At 44.0% G+C, this 22,907-nt stretch overlaps 1 protein-coding gene across 1 annotated transcript in view; it reads left to right on the top strand.

Moving 5' to 3' along the window:
- Positions 1-22,907, top strand: part of PTPRE (protein tyrosine phosphatase receptor type E) — a gene marked incomplete in the record, with an annotated part of 298,322 nt that overhangs the window by 149,744 nt on the left and 125,671 nt on the right. The window contains 2 exon segments of the mRNA XM_077455513.1: positions 5,326-5,431; positions 12,743-12,810. Of these exon segments, the coding sequence (XP_077311639.1) occupies positions 5,326-5,431; positions 12,743-12,810 (174 nt within the window).

Consider the following 22,907-nt stretch of genomic DNA (forward strand, 5'->3'; position numbering starts at 1 on the left):
GTGTGTTACAGGCAGGTAATTACACCAGGTAAAAATAAAGGTAACCTAGAAAAAAGGAAAACGAATGCAGCCACCATATCTAAGCACTGACCAGCTGCAATATATTACATTTTGGTTTCTGGGTTTCGATACACATTTAATAAACCACTCCGTGCACGAATATAATTTTTTACACAGCTTTTCTATATTTAGATGTTAAATAGCCGCTTAAGCCTGTCCATTTCTTATACATCTATGGTCAGTGTTAGATGAATACGATCGATATAGCAGGAAATAGCCACTTAGCTTTCCTCCCACAATTTTACTGTAATTCAACGTCTAGCAAACAATAACTTCTGGCTGTGGTAATACAATTATAATGAGGTCAAAATGCTGATTACTTATTTAGATTAGAAGAGGTCGTTAGGTTAAGAATGGGGTGAAAGCTGTGGAGAAAAGCCCAACTTTAACAATGGAACTCTACAGCAACAGATCCCAAGGTCTTCGGTCCACCGAGAACAATATAACAAAAGCAACAGAATGGGCATTTGTTCTGTTCCGGGGTGGAGAGGCAATTATCGGAGAGTGTACTGAGCATGGGGGAGAGTAGAAGGACGTAACTAAAAACACAAAACTTTATTAAATTGAATAAAAAGTGTACAAGTACAGAAAAAAAAAAAGGTTGATAACATCTAATACGTGAATCACATTTTCAGAAGTGTACATTTTAGGAACATTCTACAGTATATCACAAAAGTGAGTACACCCCTCACATTTTTGTAAATATTTTATTCTTATTTTATCTTTTCATGTGACAACACTGAAGAAATGACACTTTGCAAAAAATAAAAACCGCAGAGGTGATCAAATACCACCAAAAGAAAGATCTATTTCTTGGAAAAAAAGGACGTCAATTTTGTTTGGGAGCCACATCGCACAACCGCACAATTGTCAGTTAAAGCACCGCAGTGCCAAATCGCAAAAAGTGCTCTCGTCAGGAAGGGGGTAAAAACCATAGGCAAAACAGTTTTCTTAATTTTGAATAGAGCATGGGAAGGTTATAACCCCTGTCAGTTTTTTTTTTCCCCTTCTGCGTCCCATTGTAGAGATCTCCCTTCAATTTTGGTTGTGTACCATGTCATATGACCGCGCAATTGTCAGTTAAAGCGATGCAGTGCCGTATTGCAAAAAATGACCTGGTAATTAAGGGGGATAATCTTCCAGTCTGCAAGTGGTTAATGAGAATTTTGGCTTGCAAGGGGAGTTTATGCTTTGGGGTTTGGGCATGCAGATTAGTGCTGGTATTTTATTTTTATTTATTTTTTTATTTGAGCGGGGAGATTTTTTGCTGAGATATGATCACATTATGGGGGAAAGGGATGAATATTAATGTATTTATGTACTTGTGTCATTGACTTGGCTATCAGCTGATTCCTACCATTGGCCTTTAGAGGTTACTTCACGTTGCATATCATCATTACTTTATGAATAACCGGTGTTATGGTGGCATGAGGACGGGCACCAGTGTTTTGGTGACATGAGGACGGGGACCAGTGTTTTGGTGACATGAGGACGGGGACCAGTGTTTTGGTGGCATGAGGACGGGGACCAGTGTTTTGGTGACATGAGGACGGGCACCAGTGTTTTGGTGACATGAGGACGGGCACCAGTGTTTTGGTGACATGAGGACGGGCACCAGTGTTTTGGTGACATGAGGACGGGCACCAGTGTTTTGGTGACATGAGGACGGGCACCAGTGTTTTGGTGACATGAGGACGGGGACCAGTGTTTTTGGTGGCATGAGGACAGGGACCAGTATTTTGGTGACATGAGGACGGGGACCAGTGTTTTTGGTGACATGAGGACGGGGACCAGTGTTTTTGGTGGCATGAGGACGGGGACCAGTGTTTTGGTGACATGAGGACGGGGACCAGTGTTTTGGTGACATGAGGACGGGGACCAGTGTTTTGGTGACATGAGGACGGGGACCAGTGTTTTGGTGACATGAGGACGGGCACCAGTGTTTTGGTGACATGAGGACGGGCACCAGTGTTTTGGTGACATGAGGACGGGGGCCAGTGTTTTGGTGACATGAGGACGGGGGCCAGTGTTTTGGTGACATGAGGACGGGGGCCAGTGTTTTGGTGGCATGAGGACGGGGACCAGTGTTTTTGGTGGCATGAGGACGGGGACCAGTGTTTTGGTGGCATGAGGACGGGGACCAGTATTTTGGTGACATGAGGACGGGGACCAGTGTTTTTGGTGGCATGAGGACAGGGACCAGTGTTTTGGTGGCATGAGGACAGGGACCAGTGTTTTGGTGACATGAGGACGGGGACCAGTGTTTTGGTGACATGAGGACGGGGACCAGTGTTTTTGGTGGCATGAGGACGGGGACCAGTGTTTTTGGTGGCATGAGGACGGGGACCTGTGTTTTGGTGACATGAGGATGGGGACCTGTGTTTTGGTGACATGAGGATGGGGACCTGTGTTTTGGTGATATGAGGATGGGGACCTGTGTTTTGGTGGCATGAGGACGGGCACCAGTGTTTTGGTGGCATGAGGACGGGCACCAGTGTTTTGGTGGCATGAGGACGGGCACCAGTGTTTTGGTGGCATGAGGACGGGCACCAGTGTTTTGGTGGCATGAGGACGGGGACTCCTTGAAGCAAACTGTCGGACTGTATAGAATAAGGACTGAGCAGGGTTCCTGTAGATCTTGTACCTGGTCTCTGCAGACGGAATGGTGCAGGCAGTCCCTTGTTACACGCCTGGTTCTCATACTGATCTAAACGTCAAGACTAGCAGAAAATGACACCCAGGGGAAGGGGAGAAAACAGCTTGCAAAGTAACATTCAGCCCCTCCAGCTTGTACAATCGATGAATGTTCTTCCCTCGGGGGCTGACGAAGCCAGAAATAAAGAGTGTTTAAGGGATAACCTGAAGTCATTAGAATGTTGCTGTTGCGGAGGGCTTTGTGGTCTATGGAGATTTCCAGACGGTTATGAAGTGTTACGTTTTAAACTCTTGCCTGTTTAAAGCAGAACTTCACTCTCTCAATCAACATTGACTATTTGTAATCCTTATGCAGCTAGCATTAGTAAATAGATAGGAAAGTACACTATATTGTCAAAAGTATTGGGACACCTGCCTTTACACGCACATGAACTTTAATGGCATCCCAGTCTCAGTCCGTAGGGTTCAATATTGAGTTGGCCCACCCTTTGCTCCTATAACAACTTCAACTCTTCTGGGAAGGCTGTCCACAAGGTTTAGGAGTGTGTCTATGTGAATGTTTGACCATTCTTCCAGAAGCGCATTTGTGAGGTCAGGCATGGATGTTGGACGAGAAGGCCTGGCTCGCAGTCTCTGTTCCAATTCATCCCAAAAGTGTTCTATCGGGTTGAGGTCAAGTTCCTCCTCTTCAAACTCGCCCATGTCTTTATGGACCTTGCTTTGTGCACTGGTCCAAATCATTTGGTGGAGGGGGGATTAGGTTGTGGGTTGTTTTTCAGGGGTTGGACTTGGCCCCTTAGTTCCAGTGAAAGTAACTCCTTAAGGTGTGAGCATACCGGTGGCGGCTTGTGCTCAAAAATTTTTGGGGGTGCACAAGCAAACTGAAATATACTGAACCCCCCCATCAATTGCAGTCTCACTGTGCCCATCATATGCAGCCACTTGTGCCCATCATATGCAGCCACTTGTGCCCATCATATGCAGCCACTTGTGCCCATCATATGCAGCCATCTGTGCCCATGAAATGTTGCCCCTTGTGCCCATGAAATGCAGCCCCTTGTGCCCATGAAATGCAGCCCCTTGTGCCCATGAAATGCAGCCCCTTGTGCCCATGAAATGCAGCCCCTTGTGCCCATGAAACGCAGCCACTTATGCCCACCAAACACAGCCACTTGCCCCCATCAAACGCAGCCACTTGCGCCCATCAAACACAGCCACTTGCGCCCATCAAACACAGCCACTTGCGCCCATCAAACACAGCCACTTGCGCCCATCAAACACAGCCACTTGCGCCCATCAAACACAGCCACTTGCGCCCATCAAACGCAGCCACTTGCGCCCATCAAACGCAGCCACTTGCACCCATCAAACGCAGCCACTTTCCCATCAAATGCAACGCAGCCATTGTGCCCATCAAATGCAGCCTTGTGTCCATCAAATGGAGCCATTATACTCATCAAACGGAGCCATTATGCTCATCAAATGCAGCTACCTGTGCCCATCATATCCCCCCACCCCACTTCGCAGATTGCGGCTGCAGCTCCGACATCCCCTGCGTGTGGATCGTGGCTCCGGCACCAGAACCCACCACTCCCGTGGCTCTGGCCCAGCCGAGGGGACTTACTGCAGCACTGTCAGGTGGAGATCCTCTCAGAGCGGCGGCTCCAGCGCACTTCCCCTCGCTGCTTTGCCTAAGCGACAGGCATCCAGGCCTGGCGCTTTGGCCAATCAGGAAGCAGGTCTGACATCCTGTCCTTTTCCCTATTTTGTAGACGCTATAACTTTTGTGCAAACCAATCAATATATGCTTATTGCGATTATTTTTTTTTTTTTTTTACCAAAAATATGTAGAAGAATACATATCGGCCTAAACCAGTGATGGAGAACCTTGGCACCTCAGATGTTTTGGAACTACATTTCCCATGATGCTCAACTACACTGCAGAGTGCATGAGCATCATGGGAAACGTAGTTCCAAAACATCTGGAGTACCAAGGTTCACCATCACTGGTCTAAGCTGAGGAAAAAATATTTTTTTTTTTATATATTTTTGGGGGATATTTATTATAGCAAAGAGTAAAAAATATTGTGTTTTTTTTTTTCAAAATTGTCGCTTTTTTTTGTTTATAGTGAAAAAAATAAAAACCGCAGAGGTGATCAAATACCACAAAAAGAAAGCTCTATTTGTGGTAAAAAAAAGGACGTCAATTTTGTTTGGGTGCCACGTCACGCAGCCGAATCACAAAGTGTTCTGGTCAGGAAGGGGGGCTAAAATATTCTGGGGCTGAAGCGGTTAAGTTGTCTGCAGAGAATGGTAGATGGATTGGTGGGGCTTTCTGCTTTACAGATAACCAGTCAGGAAGCAAAAAACTTGCAAACGGTGACTCTTTGGCTTCACATTAATTCCAAAGCTGGATAGATTCAGTTTCATTATTCGGCAACTAGCGTGCGACCTGGTAGTCAGAGAACGGCAGCTTCAGGCTGAGCCTTCTCACACAGGTATCTGACTCCAAAAACCGGTTCCTTGCAAACTATTTATTGAATGATTGATTTTATGTGTTGTCTGGAGTTGCTCTCTGATTGATTTCAATTTTTCTTTTTTTTCCCCCAGATACTATAGAACCCACTGAGCCCAGCACCAATTCTATATTAACATCAGTTCTGGTACCTTTGCTGGTCTGCTTTGCGCTCATTATCCTGGCTGGTTACCTTCTAAGGTAAATGTTCTCTAATTATTAGGCTGATGTTATGCAATGACGGGTTAGTACAAAGGCAGGATTTAAATCTGCAGACTTGGGATTGGGATATTCTAACACACATGACAAAATATTAAAGTTACATAGAGAGTAGAAATAGGGGTGTATTGATTACTTCCGTGGGTGATCAAGTACTAGTACAGTAAAGATGATCTCTATGCAGATGTAATAGACACAGATGAATGCAGCTCTATAAACATTAAAGTGATTTGAAAGGTTATCATTTGAAAAAAAATAACAAACCTGCTCTGTGCAATGGTTTTGCACAGAGCAGCCCCAATTCTCTTCTTTTTGGGTCCCCCACTGGTGGTCCAGAACCCCCCCCTCCGCGGGCTGAGTGTCCCCAATAGCAAAAAAAATTCTCTGCCATTAGAACCACTTTAACGCACAAAAAATGTATTAGTTATATGTAAGTAGTGTAAATACCCACATTTAACTTGGTTGCAGTCCTTGTACAGTAGAGCTTGAGTGTGAGAGGAAGAAGCATCACAAGGAGCCAATTGGTTCCTGTTTTGACAAGAATAATGTTGATAGGAGGAGGGAGCGGATTAACAGAAAAATGAGCTCATCGCTGTGCTGCTTCTTCCTTCACTGTCCAATCACAGGCTGAGGCAGGTCCAAGACAACCTGGGCTCTGAGGAAAAGAGTTGAATGAAAGGATTGAAGGGAAATATTGAGACAACAATATAATAGCCTATTAAAGATTAATAGATTGGGGGGGAGCACACGGAGGGGGTTCAGAGAAGGAAGGGGGGGATCGGAAGAGCGCATGGAGTGGGATTGGAGGAGGAGGGGGGCAGATCGGAGGAGGACGAGGGGGGGCAGAGGAGCTCACGGAGGGGAATCGGAGGAGGACGGGGGGTGGATCGGAGGACGACGGGGGGTGGATCGGAGGAGCTCACGGAGGAGTATCAGAGGAGGACGGGGGGGGGACGGAGGGGTGGATCGAAGGACGACGAGGGGACAGATCAGAGGAGTTCAGGGGGGATCAGAGGTGGACGGGGGGGCGGAGGAGGACAGGAGGACAGGGGGGCAGATCGGAGGAGTTCAGGGTGGACGGGGGGGGGGAGGAGCTCACGGAGGGGGAGCGGAGGAGGACAGGGGGGCAGATCGGAGGAGTTCAGGGGGGATCGGAGGTGGATGGGGGAGGAGCTCACGGAGGGGGATTGGAGGAGGACAGGGCAGATCGGAGGAGTTCAGGGGGGATCGGAGGTGGACGGGGGGGGGGGCGGTGGAGCTCACAGAGGGGGATCGGAGGTGGACGGGGGGGAGGAGTAGCTCAAGGAGGGGGATCAAAGGAGGACAGGAGGGCAGATCGGAGGTGGAAGGGGAGGCGGAGGAGTTCGAGGGGGTGCGAAGGAGGGCATATCGGAGGAGTTGAGGGGGGATCAGAGGTGGATGGGGAAGGAGCTCACAGAGGGGGATCGGAGGAGTTCAGGGGGGTATCGGAGGTGGACGGGGGGCGGAGGAGCTCGCGGAGGGGGATCAGAGGAGTTCAGGGGGGATCGGAGGTGGACGGGGGGGCGGGCGGAGGAGCTCATGGAGGAAGACAACCGTAGGACCACACAGAAGGGGACCGGAGGAGGATAGGGGATGATTGGAGAAGGATGGGGTGGGACCGGAGGAGCGCACGGAGAGGGAGGACACAGAGGGGAGCCGGAGAAGGATACAGGGGACACTCGGGAACAATAGGTAGCGGCGGTGGGGGGAAGTTATAATCACGATCTCCCTGGTGGCTTTCAATAATGCATCTGAAAGCTGCGGAGGGGAGATGAGGAGAAGCAGCTGTCATGATTATAACTTCCCCTGCCGCCTGAGTGTCCAGGTATTGGACTAGGCACCAGGATCATTTGCACGAGTATTCCTGCAAAAAACTTGGTATCAGGACAACCCTACTTAAAAGCTGAATTCCGGGACAAGCCAAAGTTACCTAAATACAAAAGTCATGTATTCTTCCTTTAATCTCGGTGGGCTTTGTGTATTTGTTCCAAATCTGTGCAGTAATCCAGTGTGAAAGTTGCCTCTGTGCAGAAACTTCCTGTAAGAAAGACCGGTCACTGCTGTTCTGTCACCTTGCGCAGGGGGACTGGTCTTGTCTCCGCCCCCTCTTATAGTCTTCTGCAGGCAGCTTGTAGAGGGTGGGGCTGTTGGGCCCACAGGCTATGGACAGCACAGTGATAGTGTCACTACCACTTTAACAAGGTAATACCTGCGTTTGAAAATGCTTTTGATGCACACAAAGTGAATTTATATCCTTTGTGGCTATTGAGGCATATATTTAAATGAAAGGTTTTGTGCCCAGAGTTCAGCTTTATTCTTGGTTACTTTAATAGCAGTGGCAAAGGAATGTTCTAGTTATTGCATTAAACAGATCAGAGTAGCACGCCTGTTGCGCTTACTTTTAAGGGTTTAATGACACCAAATGCATTGAGCTGTGTTGATTAGCATCAGTCAACGCAGGCTCAATATATGGACACATAGAAAACTATTGTCTTCTAAGACAGATGACAGTCCCTACCGCCCATCTGAAGTGCAGTCCGTGGTAGATCGCTTGTAGGTAGGTAGTGATTAACGCTGCCGCAGCTGGGATATTGATTGTGCTTTCAGGGGTTTTCTAGGTGGTTTATTTTGGGCCCGACCCCACCCCCCCCAAGGGGTTCTTGTCTCTGTATTCTGTTTGTTCGGTTCCATCCGGTTCAGTTTGGTTGGGCCCGCTCCCTGCAGTTAATGGATTCTGGGTTTCCAGTGATGTGCAGAGTTCCCACTACCTTGGAGGGAATTGCTAGGGCTTTCAGTCCTTCCTGAAGACACCAACTGTGGGATCTCCCAAAGATGGACTCTTTCCTATGCAGGTATGCTGGGGCAGCCACAAGCCTGAAGTTAGGGACTATGAATGATAGGGAATGTTTGCACTTTATTGCAGACTGTCGTCTGTCTATTTCAACATGTTCATTTATTCAAGTAAAGCTTATGAAACATTGCTCTTGCCTGGCCTGAAGTTACTAAAGGGGTGCAATACAAGTAACTGGCATATATAGTTGCAGCTCTGGTTGTTAAGCACATTGGGGTATGAAGATTATGGTACAAGAGTTCATACAGTGTGAAGATACAATTGGTTACCAAGGGTAACGAAGGGTTTTCTAGAAGCCTGTCGTTAGTGTGTACATGTGACAGGTGAGATGGCCTTTTTGCAGCGATGGAGATGTTGCCCGTCTCCCATGGCAACGGGAGAGGATCTGGACTGCCGAGGCCGTCAACCTGTACACAAGTATGGAAGAGGAAGAGTTAAGTGAAGAGCACGCATGAAATCAGTGCTAGGTGTATGGCAGGACCCAATAACGCTTTGGGTTTGAGGTAGCGTTCATACGCTGGGCAGGTGGATAGGGCAAGGGCTCTGCATGTCCCTCTCAAATGCACAAGTGACCGTGGTAATGTACAGAAACATTGTGAGAGATTATTAGAGATCAGTCGGTTGTTCCAGTAAAGGTATCCCCCCCCCCCATGTAAGACAAATCACCCTATTTAAAGTGCCAAGTGCAGCTGAGAAGAACCCACCCTGGGGAAGGCCTCTTATGTGACCCTTGCTTGGCTCCCAGCGAGGAGGGAAACATGGAAGACCCGATGACCTTGTATTGATTTTGTTTTGGAATTCTGCAGTCATTTTGGCTTGCAGTTGTGGCGTAGTCGAGTTGACCCCAATTGGCAAGTTTGACAGGTGGTGCTTTTTCTTAAAGTCAGCAGGCCGAGTTAAATGTGCCACACCTGTGAAGCAAAGCATCACATGCCGTGGCATGAGTAAGACCCACTCTGGTTGCATATTATGATTTTGGTGGGCAGTTGAGTGGGCAGTTTTTTGTAAAACCATGGCTTAAATGCCTATTTTTACTGCCCCTCTGCCACCCCTATAAACAAAGCTTTACACAACGCACAAAAAACGCATGTCAACATCATGTCTTATAATGCACTGTAGTGCAAGGAACTGAATCGGGTGCCATTTTTGTTTAACAATTTAACAAAAATAAAAAAAGCAAAAAGAAAACATATCACACCACCCCCTACACAATGCACACAAGCATGTGGTCATTATACAAACCGTAATGAACCCCCTAAAGGATATTTGTTCTTTTAGTACATTTATAGCTTAAATACCCCCTCCTGGCAACCCCCTTAACTTTTATTTATTCATTGTGTGGCCCGGTGGGAGTTGCACAGAGTCTTCGCTGAATGTCTTCAGGTCAGGCTGTGCTGCACAGAAGAATCTATATTCATTCCAATGTCAAGATCATCTATTATTCATCAGTGATGGACAGTCTTTCCATAAAAATTAATGGAAGCAGAGCTCAGCCAGGAGACATTAGCTGTAGAGGCCATGCAGCTCTCAGAAGGCCAAACAGGAAAGTTTGGCAGATAAATATACGGCTGCTACCAGGTCAAATTCAGGTTTTTACACTGCTTTCATTTAAAAAAAAAAACACATTTAATGTCATATTAGAGCTACCATATAATGAATATAAAAATGGCCAAAACTCATACCCTGCAAAATAAGATTTTTGTCAACCTTTTGTGGGGCCCGCACTGTCCAGCAGTACTCCAATGTTGAGGAATTGTCTCTCAAAGTCTCCTGGGAAGCCAATCCTTTCAGGAGTGTTGACCTCCTGTGTCCAACCAACATAGAGCTTGTTGGCTCTTCTTGTAGGACAATTTTGTTGCCTAAGTTGGGTCTAGGGTGCCATTTGTTTTTCCCTCTAATGCCCCGTACACCTTATCGGACATTGATTGGACATTCCGACAACAAAATCCATGGATTTTTTCCAACGGATTTTGGCTCAAACTTGTCTTGCAAACACATGGTCACACAAAGTTGGTCGGAAATTGCGAACTTCAAGAACGCGGTGACATACAACACGTATAACAAGCCGAGAAAAATTAAGTTCAATAGCCAGTGCGGCTCTTCTGCTTGATTCTGAGCATGCGTGGAACTTTGTGCGTTGGAATTGTGTACACACGATCGGAATTTCCGACAACGTAGAACCAGATCTCAAATTTTGTGCAATTGAAATTCACATAGAAATACACATTGTCAGATTTTCCGACGGAAAATGTCCGATGGGAGCTTTTTGGCGGAAATTCTGACCATGTGTAGGTTCCATCGGACATTTTCCATCGGAAAATCTGACAGTGTGCATGGGGGGCATAAAGGTTACCATCTCCTTAGTTGTAGGTAAAAGAGAGTCCTAGGGAGTCATAGTCAGTGGTGGTATAGTAGGGAAGCAACTCCTGAGGGTGGATAGTATCTAGGCCCCTGTCAGAGTTCAAGGGCATGCATCTTTAATAGTGTAGACAAGCATTTCTCAACCATTTCAACACGGGTAGCCCTTAAAAAAAAGTTCCAGTCCCAGGGAACCTCTGCTAAATATGACAAAATCTACAACTCATTACACATTAGTCTTATGGCTAGTAGGAAGAATGCTCTGTACGCTTGTGGTCATTGATAAGAAATGCCCCTTACAGATGGCTAAAATGATTATTTATGCCAGTGGGAACTTATCTGAAATGCAGAAACTGCTCATTGTTCAAGGAACCACTAGATACCTCTGGGTTCCATGGTGCCCTGGTTAAGAAACCCTGGTGTAGACTATCTTGTATGGGCCTTTCTCCTGGCTGTGGTCCTCTTTGCTTAGTAGGCTATGCCAGGAAGCTGGAGCACTCTGTAAGTGTGAGTGGGGATAGTGCTGTATAGAACCATGTGTGATGGAACCATGAATTTATGGACTGATGCTAGCTACGTCACTTTGATCTGCTAAATACCATGCTGTATGGACTGTTATAAAGCCTGTTGCCAAAGAAAAGAAAATGTCCAGCAAGAAGTAGACTGAGCCTCGTCAATTCAGTGTCCTATACCCAGAAAACAGGAAATGAGTGTGAACACTAGGGCTCAGGCTGGAGACTGTTGGTGGTTAGGAGAATTGTTGTTTGCGTGCCTGGTGATGTGATAACAAAACCCATGATCCCATTGAGTTTGGGGCAGGTGGGCCCAGATAGTCAGCCTCTGATGGACCTGGCCTGAAACCATTGTTTTGGAGTCGCAGGCAACTCTGTTGAATAGTAGTCCTGTATTCCCTATGCTAAAGACCTTTTGGCTGTGGAATGGGAGCCAGAGCTCAGGCTTTTAATCACTCTGGCTGAAAGCTGTCAATGCAGGCCCCCTGGGGTAGGATCTGGCCTAACAACCACCTCCCAGGGCATGTTACACTCCTGCCAATGTCCACATCACTGCTGTGCCTTGTAATGACTTTGAGGAACCAGTGGCTCCTAAAAGGAGGGCAGGCAATTGGCACTACTATAACTGTGTATTTCTAATGCTGCGTACACACGATCAAATTTTCCGGCATACTTAGTCCGCCAAAACGCATTTCACCAGACAATTCGATCGTGTGTGGGCTTCAGCTGACTTTTCCAGCGTAAAGTCTGTCAGACTTAGAAAGTATTTTTGCAGTCCAATCTTTCCGTCGGACTTGGTTTTCAGTGGACAATACGTTCGCCAGTATGCTAGTCCGGCGGACTAAGAATGACGCGTGCTCAGAAGCAAGTACGAAAAGGAAGCTATTGGCTACTGGCTATTGAACTTCCTTTTCTAGTCCCGTCGTACGTGCTGTACGTCATCGCGCTAGCAAACGCCGGACTTTCTGTGTGTCCGTGTGTGGCCAAGTCCGTTCGGTAGAAAGTCCGCCGGACTATCTGCCGGATTGTTTGCCGGACTAAGTACGCCGGATAATTTGCTTGTGTGTACGCGGCATTAGCTGGCTTGGTGGATAGTGGTGTTTGACAGCATGGGAAGCAGGAGATTGACCTTCTTCGTTTGCAGGGTATGAGTTTTGGTTGCTTTTATAACAATGGCAGGGTCACTTTAATATATACGTAGTTACATTCATTTGTACACTTTATATCTGCCTTGAGTTCAAGTTTAGTGTTCCTCCTGCGATTCAGACCCGTTATCCCAGTGCTGTATGGCAGATGTGCTAACCTCCTATCCATCAATAGCCATGTACAGTCACCAGCTGAGTGACAGGTCACGTGGCCTGTGGCCGCAGAACAGGAAAGTATGAGCATGAGTCTTTTTGTGTTCGTTTGATTCATACAGCAAAGCGTTAAAACTTTGTCAGTGTAACAGGAACTTAACCATATCTGAATGACACTTCCTGTATTTGCTCTATCAGAAGACGTTCATGGTGCAGGTATAATGTTAAAAGGCCGTGCTTTCCATTTTTTAAGATCCAGGAAAAGCCGTAAAGCGGACGTCAGCTCTGGAGACAAGAAGATCGGAATCTTGGAAGAACAAGGTACTTTTTAGTTATGCTGTTGGGTGTTTTTGTGTTTTTTTTTCTTTGTGTTTTTTTTTTTTTTTTCTTCAATGTATCAAATTCAGCCTGTGTGACTTTCTCATAGGAAAATGGGTCTCTGCATGAATAATTAAGCAATTAGGGAATTTCAGCAGGCTGTAGTTAAAGGGCTTTCTGCTTTTTATTGGAATTCCTCCCATCCTTTATTATGTGGTATATCGGTAGTGGTGTCAGCCCTGTGCATTCCTGTTGGAAAAATGAGTGTTTGCTTCTGATCAAGTCTCTTCCTATCAGTGCAGATGTTTCCATCAGAATGGGAATAATTAGTAAATAAGGGTAAACACACACAGATGTGATATCTTATCTTTTTTGGGGGGTTTAAATAACCCATCAGGTATTTTTATTCATGTCTATGGCTTAAGCTGGTAAGATCTCGTTGCCACACTTTACTTGAGGATCTCCCTAATATCACTGGATTCTACTTTCATTTTCCTTTGCCAACAATTCAGCAGGAGGAATGAGACCCCAGCAAAACACTTTTGCTTGCCTTGGTAATGACCATATGGGGGTGATAAAGCTAGGAACTCTATTGGAAGATCTCACTGCTGGAAAGTCGGAAAGGATTAAAGAAACCTACTTGAGATTACTGCTCCCTTGGTTGGACTGACCTTTTAGTCCAGTAAATCTGGAGATGTTGTAGAACTACAAATTTTAGCATGGCCTACCAGAAAGGGAGTGTATAAAGTCGACCAGTTACTCTGTAGGGCATGCTGATACTTGTAGTTCCACAAAGCTGGAGATCTGTTGGTTGCTTGACGCTGCTTTTCCACCTGACAGGCTTAAAACTAGGCTCCCAAAAACATTTAAATAGGTAAAACTCAGATATGTAAAACTTCCAAAAGTGAAAAACTTGGTAAACGTCTATATGCATAGTTGAAATACTTATGTGTTTACTATTTACTTAAGATAGGATTTGGAATGATCCCCAATACCCCTGTCCTAAGTAGGGTAGTGCTTAATCAGTAGGCCCATTGCTAAATTGTAGCAGGTCAAAAAGGGTATCCAAGTGTGAACATTTACTTTGTTAACTATTCCATGGCTAGATTAAATGGTAAAGTTTTATGTCAGGCTGGAGTTCAGATTTCATAAACCATAAATAATGTCTATGGCTTGTCTCTAGTGGAGAGATTTACCAGTTTTAATGAGTAGCAGCACCTAAGGAAGGGAGTCCAGGGCAGCAGCACCTAAGGAGGGGGGTCCAGGGCAGCAGCACCTAAGGAGGGGAGTCCAGGGCAGCAGCACCTAAGGAGGGGAGTCTAGGGAAGTAGTAAAGACCCATTGGGGAGCAAAACTTGCCAAAAACTCCAAAGCACCAAAGGAAGGGAGTCTAGGGCAGCATCACCTAAGGAAGAGAGTCTAGGGCAGCATCACCTAAGGAAGAGAGTCTAGAGCATCGGCACCCAAGGGAGGGAGTCTAGGGCAGTGGCACCCAAGGAAGGGAGTCTAGGGCAGCGGCACCCAAGGAAGGGAGTCTAGGGCAGCGGCACCCAAGGAAGGGAGTCTAGGGCAGCGGCACCCAAGGAAGGGAGTCTAGGGCAGCAGCAGCTAAGAAAGGGAGTCTAGGGCAGCAGTGAGGACCCATCGGGGAGCAAAACTTGCCAAACTCCAGTCAGGAGCTGTTCTTGAGAGATTGAGCTCTTTAGAGCTGGAAAATCTAGGTGCTAGAGCCCCATAGATGTAATTTACAAAGATGACTTATGAAGGCTGAACTGAATGCTACTTCAATACAGTATACAATATAATGGAATTCAATAATACTTCAATATACAATAACTGAATTCAATACTACTTTAATATACAGTATATCTGAATTTAATAGTACTTCTATATACAGTATAACTGAATGTAATACTACTTCTATATACAGTATAAACATATTACTACTTCTACTATACAGTATAAATGAATGTAATACTACTTCTATATACAGTATAAATGTATTATTAATTCTACATACAGTATAAATGAATGTAATACTACTTCTATACACAGTATAAATGTATTATTACTTCTATATACAGTATAAATGAATGTAATACTACTTCTACATACTGTACAGTATAAATGAATTATCAGTACTACTTCAACCAGCCTCTGTCAGTTTCTTTGCCTTCAGGCCTCGACCTATACTCTGTTTCCAGAAAGATTTTTATTGCTTTACAAAGCTGATAAACGCATTTATTGCTTCTGGCTGAATGAAACATTGGAAGATTGAGAAGAATGGACTTCTTTAGGTATACTTTTTTCTAAAAAAGGCAGTTTATTTTATTTTACGAAATGGTGGCAAAGATTAGAGACATAGACAAATAAAAAATATATACGTCAGTGAATATGGCTAAAAAAATCTCAGTGACTAACTAGTGGTCCAGGGTCCAGTCGATGGACTGGCCCGGTGGGCCAGAGAATTCCTAAAGTTTAACACTTACCTGACTACAATAACATAAGGTAATCTAAACAGGTACAATTCTAGAATAATTGGTAAGGGGTTAAGAAAAGTCGAACCAGGGTATATCAATTCTACTTTTCATTTGTTAAAAAAAATTCATGTTTGACTAGTTTTGCGTTCTGGGCGTGCTTTTTCTGGAGCTAGATGGGTCTAATGAAAATGCAAAAAGGCAGAATAAATAAATAGCATAGTTATACAGAATAGAGGCATTTTTATTGTATTTGTACAAATAGACATATATGTATACATAAAAGCATATACTGTAATATTTGGAAGCATAACTATAACAACCGGGTAAACATTTCATTTTCACACATATAGCACAAGTGTTTTTTGTCACTGAGATAGAGGGACAGGAACTCCAAGGAGACCGGCATGTCTGGCTGAATGAAGAAAAAAAAATCATAAACGTACACCCGCTGATCGATCGTACAGTGGGGGAAAAAAATATTTGATCCCCTGCTGATTTTGTAAATTTGCCCACTGACAAAGAAATGATCAGTCTATAATTTTAATGGTAGGTTTATTTTAACAATGAGAGACAGAATAAAAACAAAATATCCAGAAAAATGCATTTCCAAAAAGTTATAAACTGATTTGCATTATAATGGGTGAAATAAGTATTTGATCCCTTTGCAAAACCTGACTTAGTACTTGGTGGCAAAACCCTTGTTGGCAATCACAGAGGTCAGATGTTTCTTGTAGTCGGCCACCGGGTTTGCACACATCTCAGGAGAGATTTTGTCCCACTCCTCTATGCAGATCCTCTCCAAGTTATTAAGGTTTCGAGGCTGTTGTTTGGTAACTCAAACCTTCAGCTCCCTCCACATATTTTTTATGGGATTATGGTCTGCAGACTGGCTAGGCCACTCCATGACCTTAATGTGCTTTTTCTTGAGGCAGACCTTTGTTGCCTTGGCCGTGTATTTTGGGTCATTGTCATGCTGGATTACCCATCCACGACCCATTTTCAATGCCCTGGCTGAGGGAAGGAGGCTCTCACCCAACTGTACATGGCCCCATCTATCGTCCCTTTGATGTAGTGAACTTGTCCTGTCCCCTTATCAGAAAAAAAAAAACCCAAAGCATAATGTTTCCACCTCCATGTTGGACGGTTGGGATGGTGTTCTTGGGGTCATAGGCAGCATTCCTCCTCCTCCAAACATGGTGAGTTGAGTTGACCACAACACTTTTACCCAGTTCTCCTCTGAATCATTCAGATCTTCATTAGCAAACTTCAGATGGCCCTGTACATGTGCTTTCTTGAGCAGGGGGACTTTGTGGGCACTGCAGGATTTCAGTCCTTCGTGGCGTAGTGTGTTACCAATTGTTATCTTGGTGACTATGGTCCCAGCTGCCTTCAGATCATTGACAAGCTTCTCCCGTGTTGTTCTGGGCTGATTCCTCAATGTTCTCATGATCTTTGAAACTCCATGAGGTGAAATCTTGCACGGGGCCCCAGACTGAGGGAGATTGATGGGTATTTTGTGTTTCTTTCATTTGCGAATAATCGCACCAACTATTGTCACCCTCTCTCACCAAGCTGCTTGGCAATGGTCTTGTAGCCCATTTTAGCCTTGAGTAGGTCTACAATCTTTTCCCTGACATCCTTGGACAGCTCTTTGGTCTTGGTCATGGTGGAGAGATTGGAATCGGATTGCTTTTGTGGGCAGGTGTCTTTTATACAAGTAACAAGCTGAGATTAGGAAGCACTCCCTTTAAGAGAGTGCTCCTAATCTCAGCTTGTTACCTGTATAGAAGGCATCTGGGAGCCAGAAATCTTGCTGATAGGGGGTCAAATACTTATTTCATTAAAATGCAAATCAATTTATAACGTTTTTGAAATGCATTTTTATGGATATTTTTATTGTTGTTCTGTCGCTCACTGTTATAATAAACCTACCATTAAAATTATAGACTGATTATTTCTTTGTCAGTGGGCAAACGTACAAAATCAGCAGGGGATCAAATACTTTTTTCCCCTCACTGTAGCCAGTTATTGTTAGATGTGCCACTTTAGGAAAAGCCAAACCATGACAAACACTTTAAGCGGGTATCTAGCGGTACCTGCAATATCTGATCAGTGCCCTACCAGTACCAGGGCACTCAATATTTAAAAGACGCCTCCATTTACAAAGCCTGAGCTCTGACCCCCCCCCCCCCCCCCCCCCAATCTATTAAAGTGATTGTAAACCTCCACCTTGTAAAACAACTCATTCAGTTTAAAATAAAAATGAAAAGCAAAACATTGGAGTATGTACATAAATTATAAATACCATTTGTCACCTGTTTTTATTTATAAATTATCACATGACCTCTGTTGTCAGTTGCATAAAAGTTGGATAAGGAGAAACCGCATTACACTGAACTTCTCAGTGAATAGCTGTACAGGAGTGGGTGTGTCAGGACAAGTCTGATCAATGGAGGAAAGCACACTGAGTTCCCAGCACAGCTAGAGAACTGATCACGCTGTGTTCTCCTGCTTAGTGTGGTCAGTTTTTAATAGGAACGCAGGGGGACTGGTAGGAACACCAGGGATTTCACACAAAGGAAACAATACAAAGAGAACAGGATACTTTTTCATACAAGTACAGTAGTCATATATAAGGCCAAAACAATTAATTGACAACTAATCGATTATGAAATTAAGCGATTACTATTTTCATACTCGATTAATCGGCCAGTAACATAATGTGGTTAAAAAAAACTAAAACGAGCCCTTTAGAGTACAAAAAGAGCACATACCGTATATACTCGAGTATAAGCCGAGATTTTCAGCCTCTTTTTTGAGGCTGAAAGTGCCCCCCTCGGCTTATACTCGAGTCATCGCTGTCTGCCCGCTCGATCAGCGTGTCGAGCAGACAGACAGCGGCCATTCTATAGTTCAAAAGCCGCGCCTCCGGCTCCGCCTTCGCCTGTGATAGGCGGAACACTGAATTTCCCAGCAGCCTGTGTTCCGCCTATCACGGACATCGTATCATCCTCGTACTACGGACGAGGATGATACGATGTACGTGATAGGCGGAACACAGGCTGCTGGGAAATTCAGTGTTCCGCCTATCACAGGCGAAGGCGGCGGCGCAGCTTTTGAATTTTACAATGGCCGCCGAGGCACCGACGAACGAAGAGGGCACGGGACGGAGGCAAGGCAAGGCACGGCACGGGACGGGACGGGACGGAGGCAAGGCACGGCGGCGAGGCACGGAGGCAAGGAGGCTCGGCACGGGACGGAGGCTCGGGACAAAGGCTCGGGACACAGGTAGGCTGGACACACACACACACACACACACACACACACACACACACACACACACACACACACACACACACACACACACACACACACGGATGGATACACACACACACAGGGATGGATGGATGGATGGAGACACACACACAGGGATGGATGGATGGATGGATGGAGACACACACACACAGGGATGGATGGATGGATGGACACACACACAGGGATGGATGGACGGACACACAGGGATGGACGGACACACAGGGATGGACGGACACACAGGGATGGACGGACACACACACAGGGATGGACAGGCATGTCTTACCCTCGGCTTATACACGAGTCAATAAGTTTGCCAGTTTTTTTGGGGGTAAATTGGGGGCCTCGGCTTATATTCGGGTCGGCCTATACTCGAGTATATACGGTAATCGTTACTGTAAATATTACTTTCACTGTTTCACAATAAAAAAAAATAAACCCTTTAGAGTAGCGATTATTTGCTCTTTTTGTACTATAAAGGGCTAATTTTTTATTTATTTATTTTAACCCCATTATGTTACTAAACGTCTTAGACCTGGTTCACACCTCTGTGTTTTTTGGTGCTTTTTGCAGAAACGCACTACAGTTCATTTAACGTTCACATCTATGCTTTTTTCAGCTGCTGCGTATTTGGAAAGGGTCGGGGACTTTTTTCAACATAAAACGGTGCTTTTTTGGTTCAATATACTTCAATGGAGAAGCTACAGAAAAGCATGTAATGCATTTTTTCAGCAATTTGTGTTTTTTTTTATCTGCCCAACAACAAATTGGCCAAAAATAGGCATAAAAAATGCAAAAATGCAAATCGCAGCAAAATCACATGCGCAAAAAATCTAAACGCACAGAAAAATGCACCGCAGAAACAGATCAGAAGCAAACTGCATATTGGTGTACCGAGCCTTACGCTGGCCACACGGATCAATTTTCAGACGAAAAATCTTTGTACATTCGCTGAATGAAAGAATGTTTGACATATTCACTTGCTTTTAACATTGTGTTTTAAAACAAATGTCATCTCTGAACGAAAACCACATACACTGTCTGAAAATTCCTTTTGACCAAGAGGTTTTCTATTTCTAAATTTTCCAGTCATTGTGGTTGAAAACAAATGTCAATTTGACCCCACTAACAATTAAAAAAATCGAACAAACGTTCTTAACCACTTCAGCCCCGGAAGGATTTACCCCCTTCCTGACCAGAGCGTTTTTTGCGATTCGGCACTGCGTCGCTTTAACTGACAATTGCATGGTCATGCGACGTGGCTCCCAAACAAAATTGATGTCCTTTTTTTCCCACAAATAGAGCAATTTTTTTGGTGGTATTTGATCACCCCTACGGTTTTTATTTTTTCCGCTATAGACAAACAAAGAGCGACAATTTTGAAAAAAACGCATTATTTTTTACTTTTTTCTATAATAAATATCCCCCAAAAATATATTTAAAAAAAATTTCCCCCTTTAGGCCGATACGTATTTTTCTACATATTTTTGGTTAAAAAAAATCGCAATAAGCATTTATTGATTGGTTTGCGCAAAAGTTATAGCGTCTACAAAATAGGGGATAGTTTTATGGCATTTTTATAAAAAAAAAATTTTTGCTGATGTAAACAGCATCTCCCTATTTTTGAGCTCCGTGACACGATCGCGGGTATCCACGCGGCAATTGAGTCCGTGGGACCTGCGACCACGGTCACGGAGCTCTCGGCAGGCACGCGCGTGCACTGCGGGAAATTCAAAGTAATGTACGGGTACGTTTCTTTGCCCAGCCGTGCCATTCTGCCGACGTATATGTGCAGGAAGTCGGTTGGGAACCGGATGAAATAAAAAATCATTTTTTTTTTTTTTTTTGAAGGAAGACATTTTTGGTTTTGTATGCCCAACATATAATATATTACAGTTCTGTTTAAAAATCTGCAAAACAGGCTTTAACTTTTTTTCTTTTAAATATCTGATGATATTTACTAGATTCAACCTCTAACAGCATATACAGTATATCTCTTCTAATGGTATATACGGTATATCTCTTCTAATAAGATATACTGTATATCTCCTCTAATAGCATATACTGTATATCTCCTATGAAAGTATACCTCCTCTAACAGTATATACAGTATATCTCATCTAACAGTATATATCCTCTAATAGTATATACAGTATATCTATTCTAATAGTATATACAGCATATCTCCTCTAAGCCCTTGTACACACGATCGGAGATTCCGACTGTGTGTGGTCTGCATCGGACTGTTTCCGTCGGAATATCCGTCAGACCAAATTTTCCAACTTGCCGGAAATATTTTCCGACAAAATGCTCCGATCGGACATACTCCGATCATGTGTAGAGAATTCCGATCGGACCAAGTGCCACGCATGCTCAGATCAAATTCCTACATCAAAGCTATTGGCTACTAGCCTGAATGTAGTCCCATCGTAACGAAATTACGTCATCACGTTCTGAACGATTGGATTTTCCGACAACTTTGTCCGACCGTGTGTATGCAACAGTTTCGGACAAGATCATTCGGACAAAATCCGACGGATTTGGTTGTCAGAATCTTCGACCGTGTGTACAAGGGCTAATAGTATATGCAGTATACCTCCTCTAATAGTATATGCAGTATATCTCCTCTAACAGTATCTACAGTATATCTCTTCTATCTGTTATTCTCAGAGTGGATTAAAGATATTACTCCCTAAGGATACAGTTGGTTATTTATATTTACCACTGCATATAGAGATATTTAAGAATAAATTGCCTTTTTTTTTTTAAACTTTGCATATTAACTAAATTATACACCACACTTTTTTAAGGTTATTAATCGATTAATGGAAACAATAATTGGGCAACTAATCAATTATGAAAATAATCGTTAGTTGCAGCCCTAGTCATATATCAGGAATATGAAGTGTTGGGTTTACATACTCTTGAAATAGGAAGGCTCTCAGTGCCGGGGGATGTGCCGGAGTATGGACATTCAGGGCTGGAAGTCAGTATTTGGGTCTCTAGCAGGGACTGGACATATCTCAGGGGAAGGTGGAAACCCCCTTCTTGTATGAAGCCTCATTTCATCTTTTGAGGTTTTCACAGGAAATGGGAATCAGAAAGGAAATGGTATACTTCCTAATTCTAGCGGCGCTGCGTGTTTCTAAATCCGTCCTTCTCCTTAAAGAACTTCTAGTATGAAAAATCCTCTGATCACTAGAAGCAACTTATAAATGTAATTGTAGTATTCAGTCTGTACATTCCTTTTTTTTTTCCTATATGCCTTTATTTCTGCATCACGTCTTCATAATCACAAGCAGACCGAATTATGGGGATGAAATATAACACGTTTAGGTCTATAGACCTTATCAATTATCCATATGGTTCATAGTAGAGGTAAACCTTTAAGGCCTGATTTACACCTATGCAGGTTGCAGTTTACATATCCAAGGTGCATTTTGCGTTTTTCAATGCATGTTTTTGGTCCATTGAAGTCTATGGAACTGAAAAAGAAAACAGCACTCATAATGCCACATCAGTAAATTAGAGGGTAAAAAAAGGGGTACTAGGAAACAGTAACCAAAGGTTAGACTTATAAGGCAAGGAAACAAATACGGTAAGTACCAAAAATAATATGTATTGAAAAAAGTACATGGTATGATTACAGTATTTAATTTTTTTTTTTAAATCATATAAGAATGATAAAATTTGTACAGTGAGCCCTTGTACGTCTACACGTTTCACCGTAAGGCTTCTTCAGGATGATCAAGGTTCAGAGATATAACAGAAAAGAAAAAGGGGGGAGAGCGAATCTCACTATCTTTAGGTGGACTAGGCCTCATGTACAAATATCCAGTGGTTAGAAGGTCACCAGAGATGTAGAATATTTCCAACAAACTACTTGTGAGTAAATAAATGTTACTATGGAAGGGGCAGGTGTGCATCTCATAATAGATAAATAGCACTTCAATGTCTAAGGTCCACAAAGGAAAAATGCCATTGAAATTCAACGATACTGCTGGGGTATAATATAACCTGACTAGCAAAAAGTACCTTTAATAGAAAGGTACAGGTTCTGAGATTAAAGAGTATGCCCCTGGGAGACAGGCTAGTGCTGTACACTAATGTGATAAGTGCTATTTATCTATTATGAGATGCACACCTGCCCCTGCCATAACTTTTATTTACTCAGAAGTAGTTTGTTGGAAATATTCTACATCTCTGGTGACCTTCTAACCATTGATTATTTGTACATGAGGCCTAGTCCACCTAAAAATAGTGAAATTCGCTCTCCCCCTTTTTGCTATATCTCTGACCCTTTATCGC

Source organism: Lithobates pipiens, unplaced genomic scaffold (genome assembly GCF_037356315.1).
Source record: "Lithobates pipiens isolate NorthernLeopardFrog02 unplaced genomic scaffold, aLitPip1_a1.2 Scaffold_25, whole genome shotgun sequence".
In the NCBI taxonomy this organism is placed as follows: domain Eukaryota; kingdom Metazoa; phylum Chordata; class Amphibia; order Anura; family Ranidae; genus Lithobates; species Lithobates pipiens.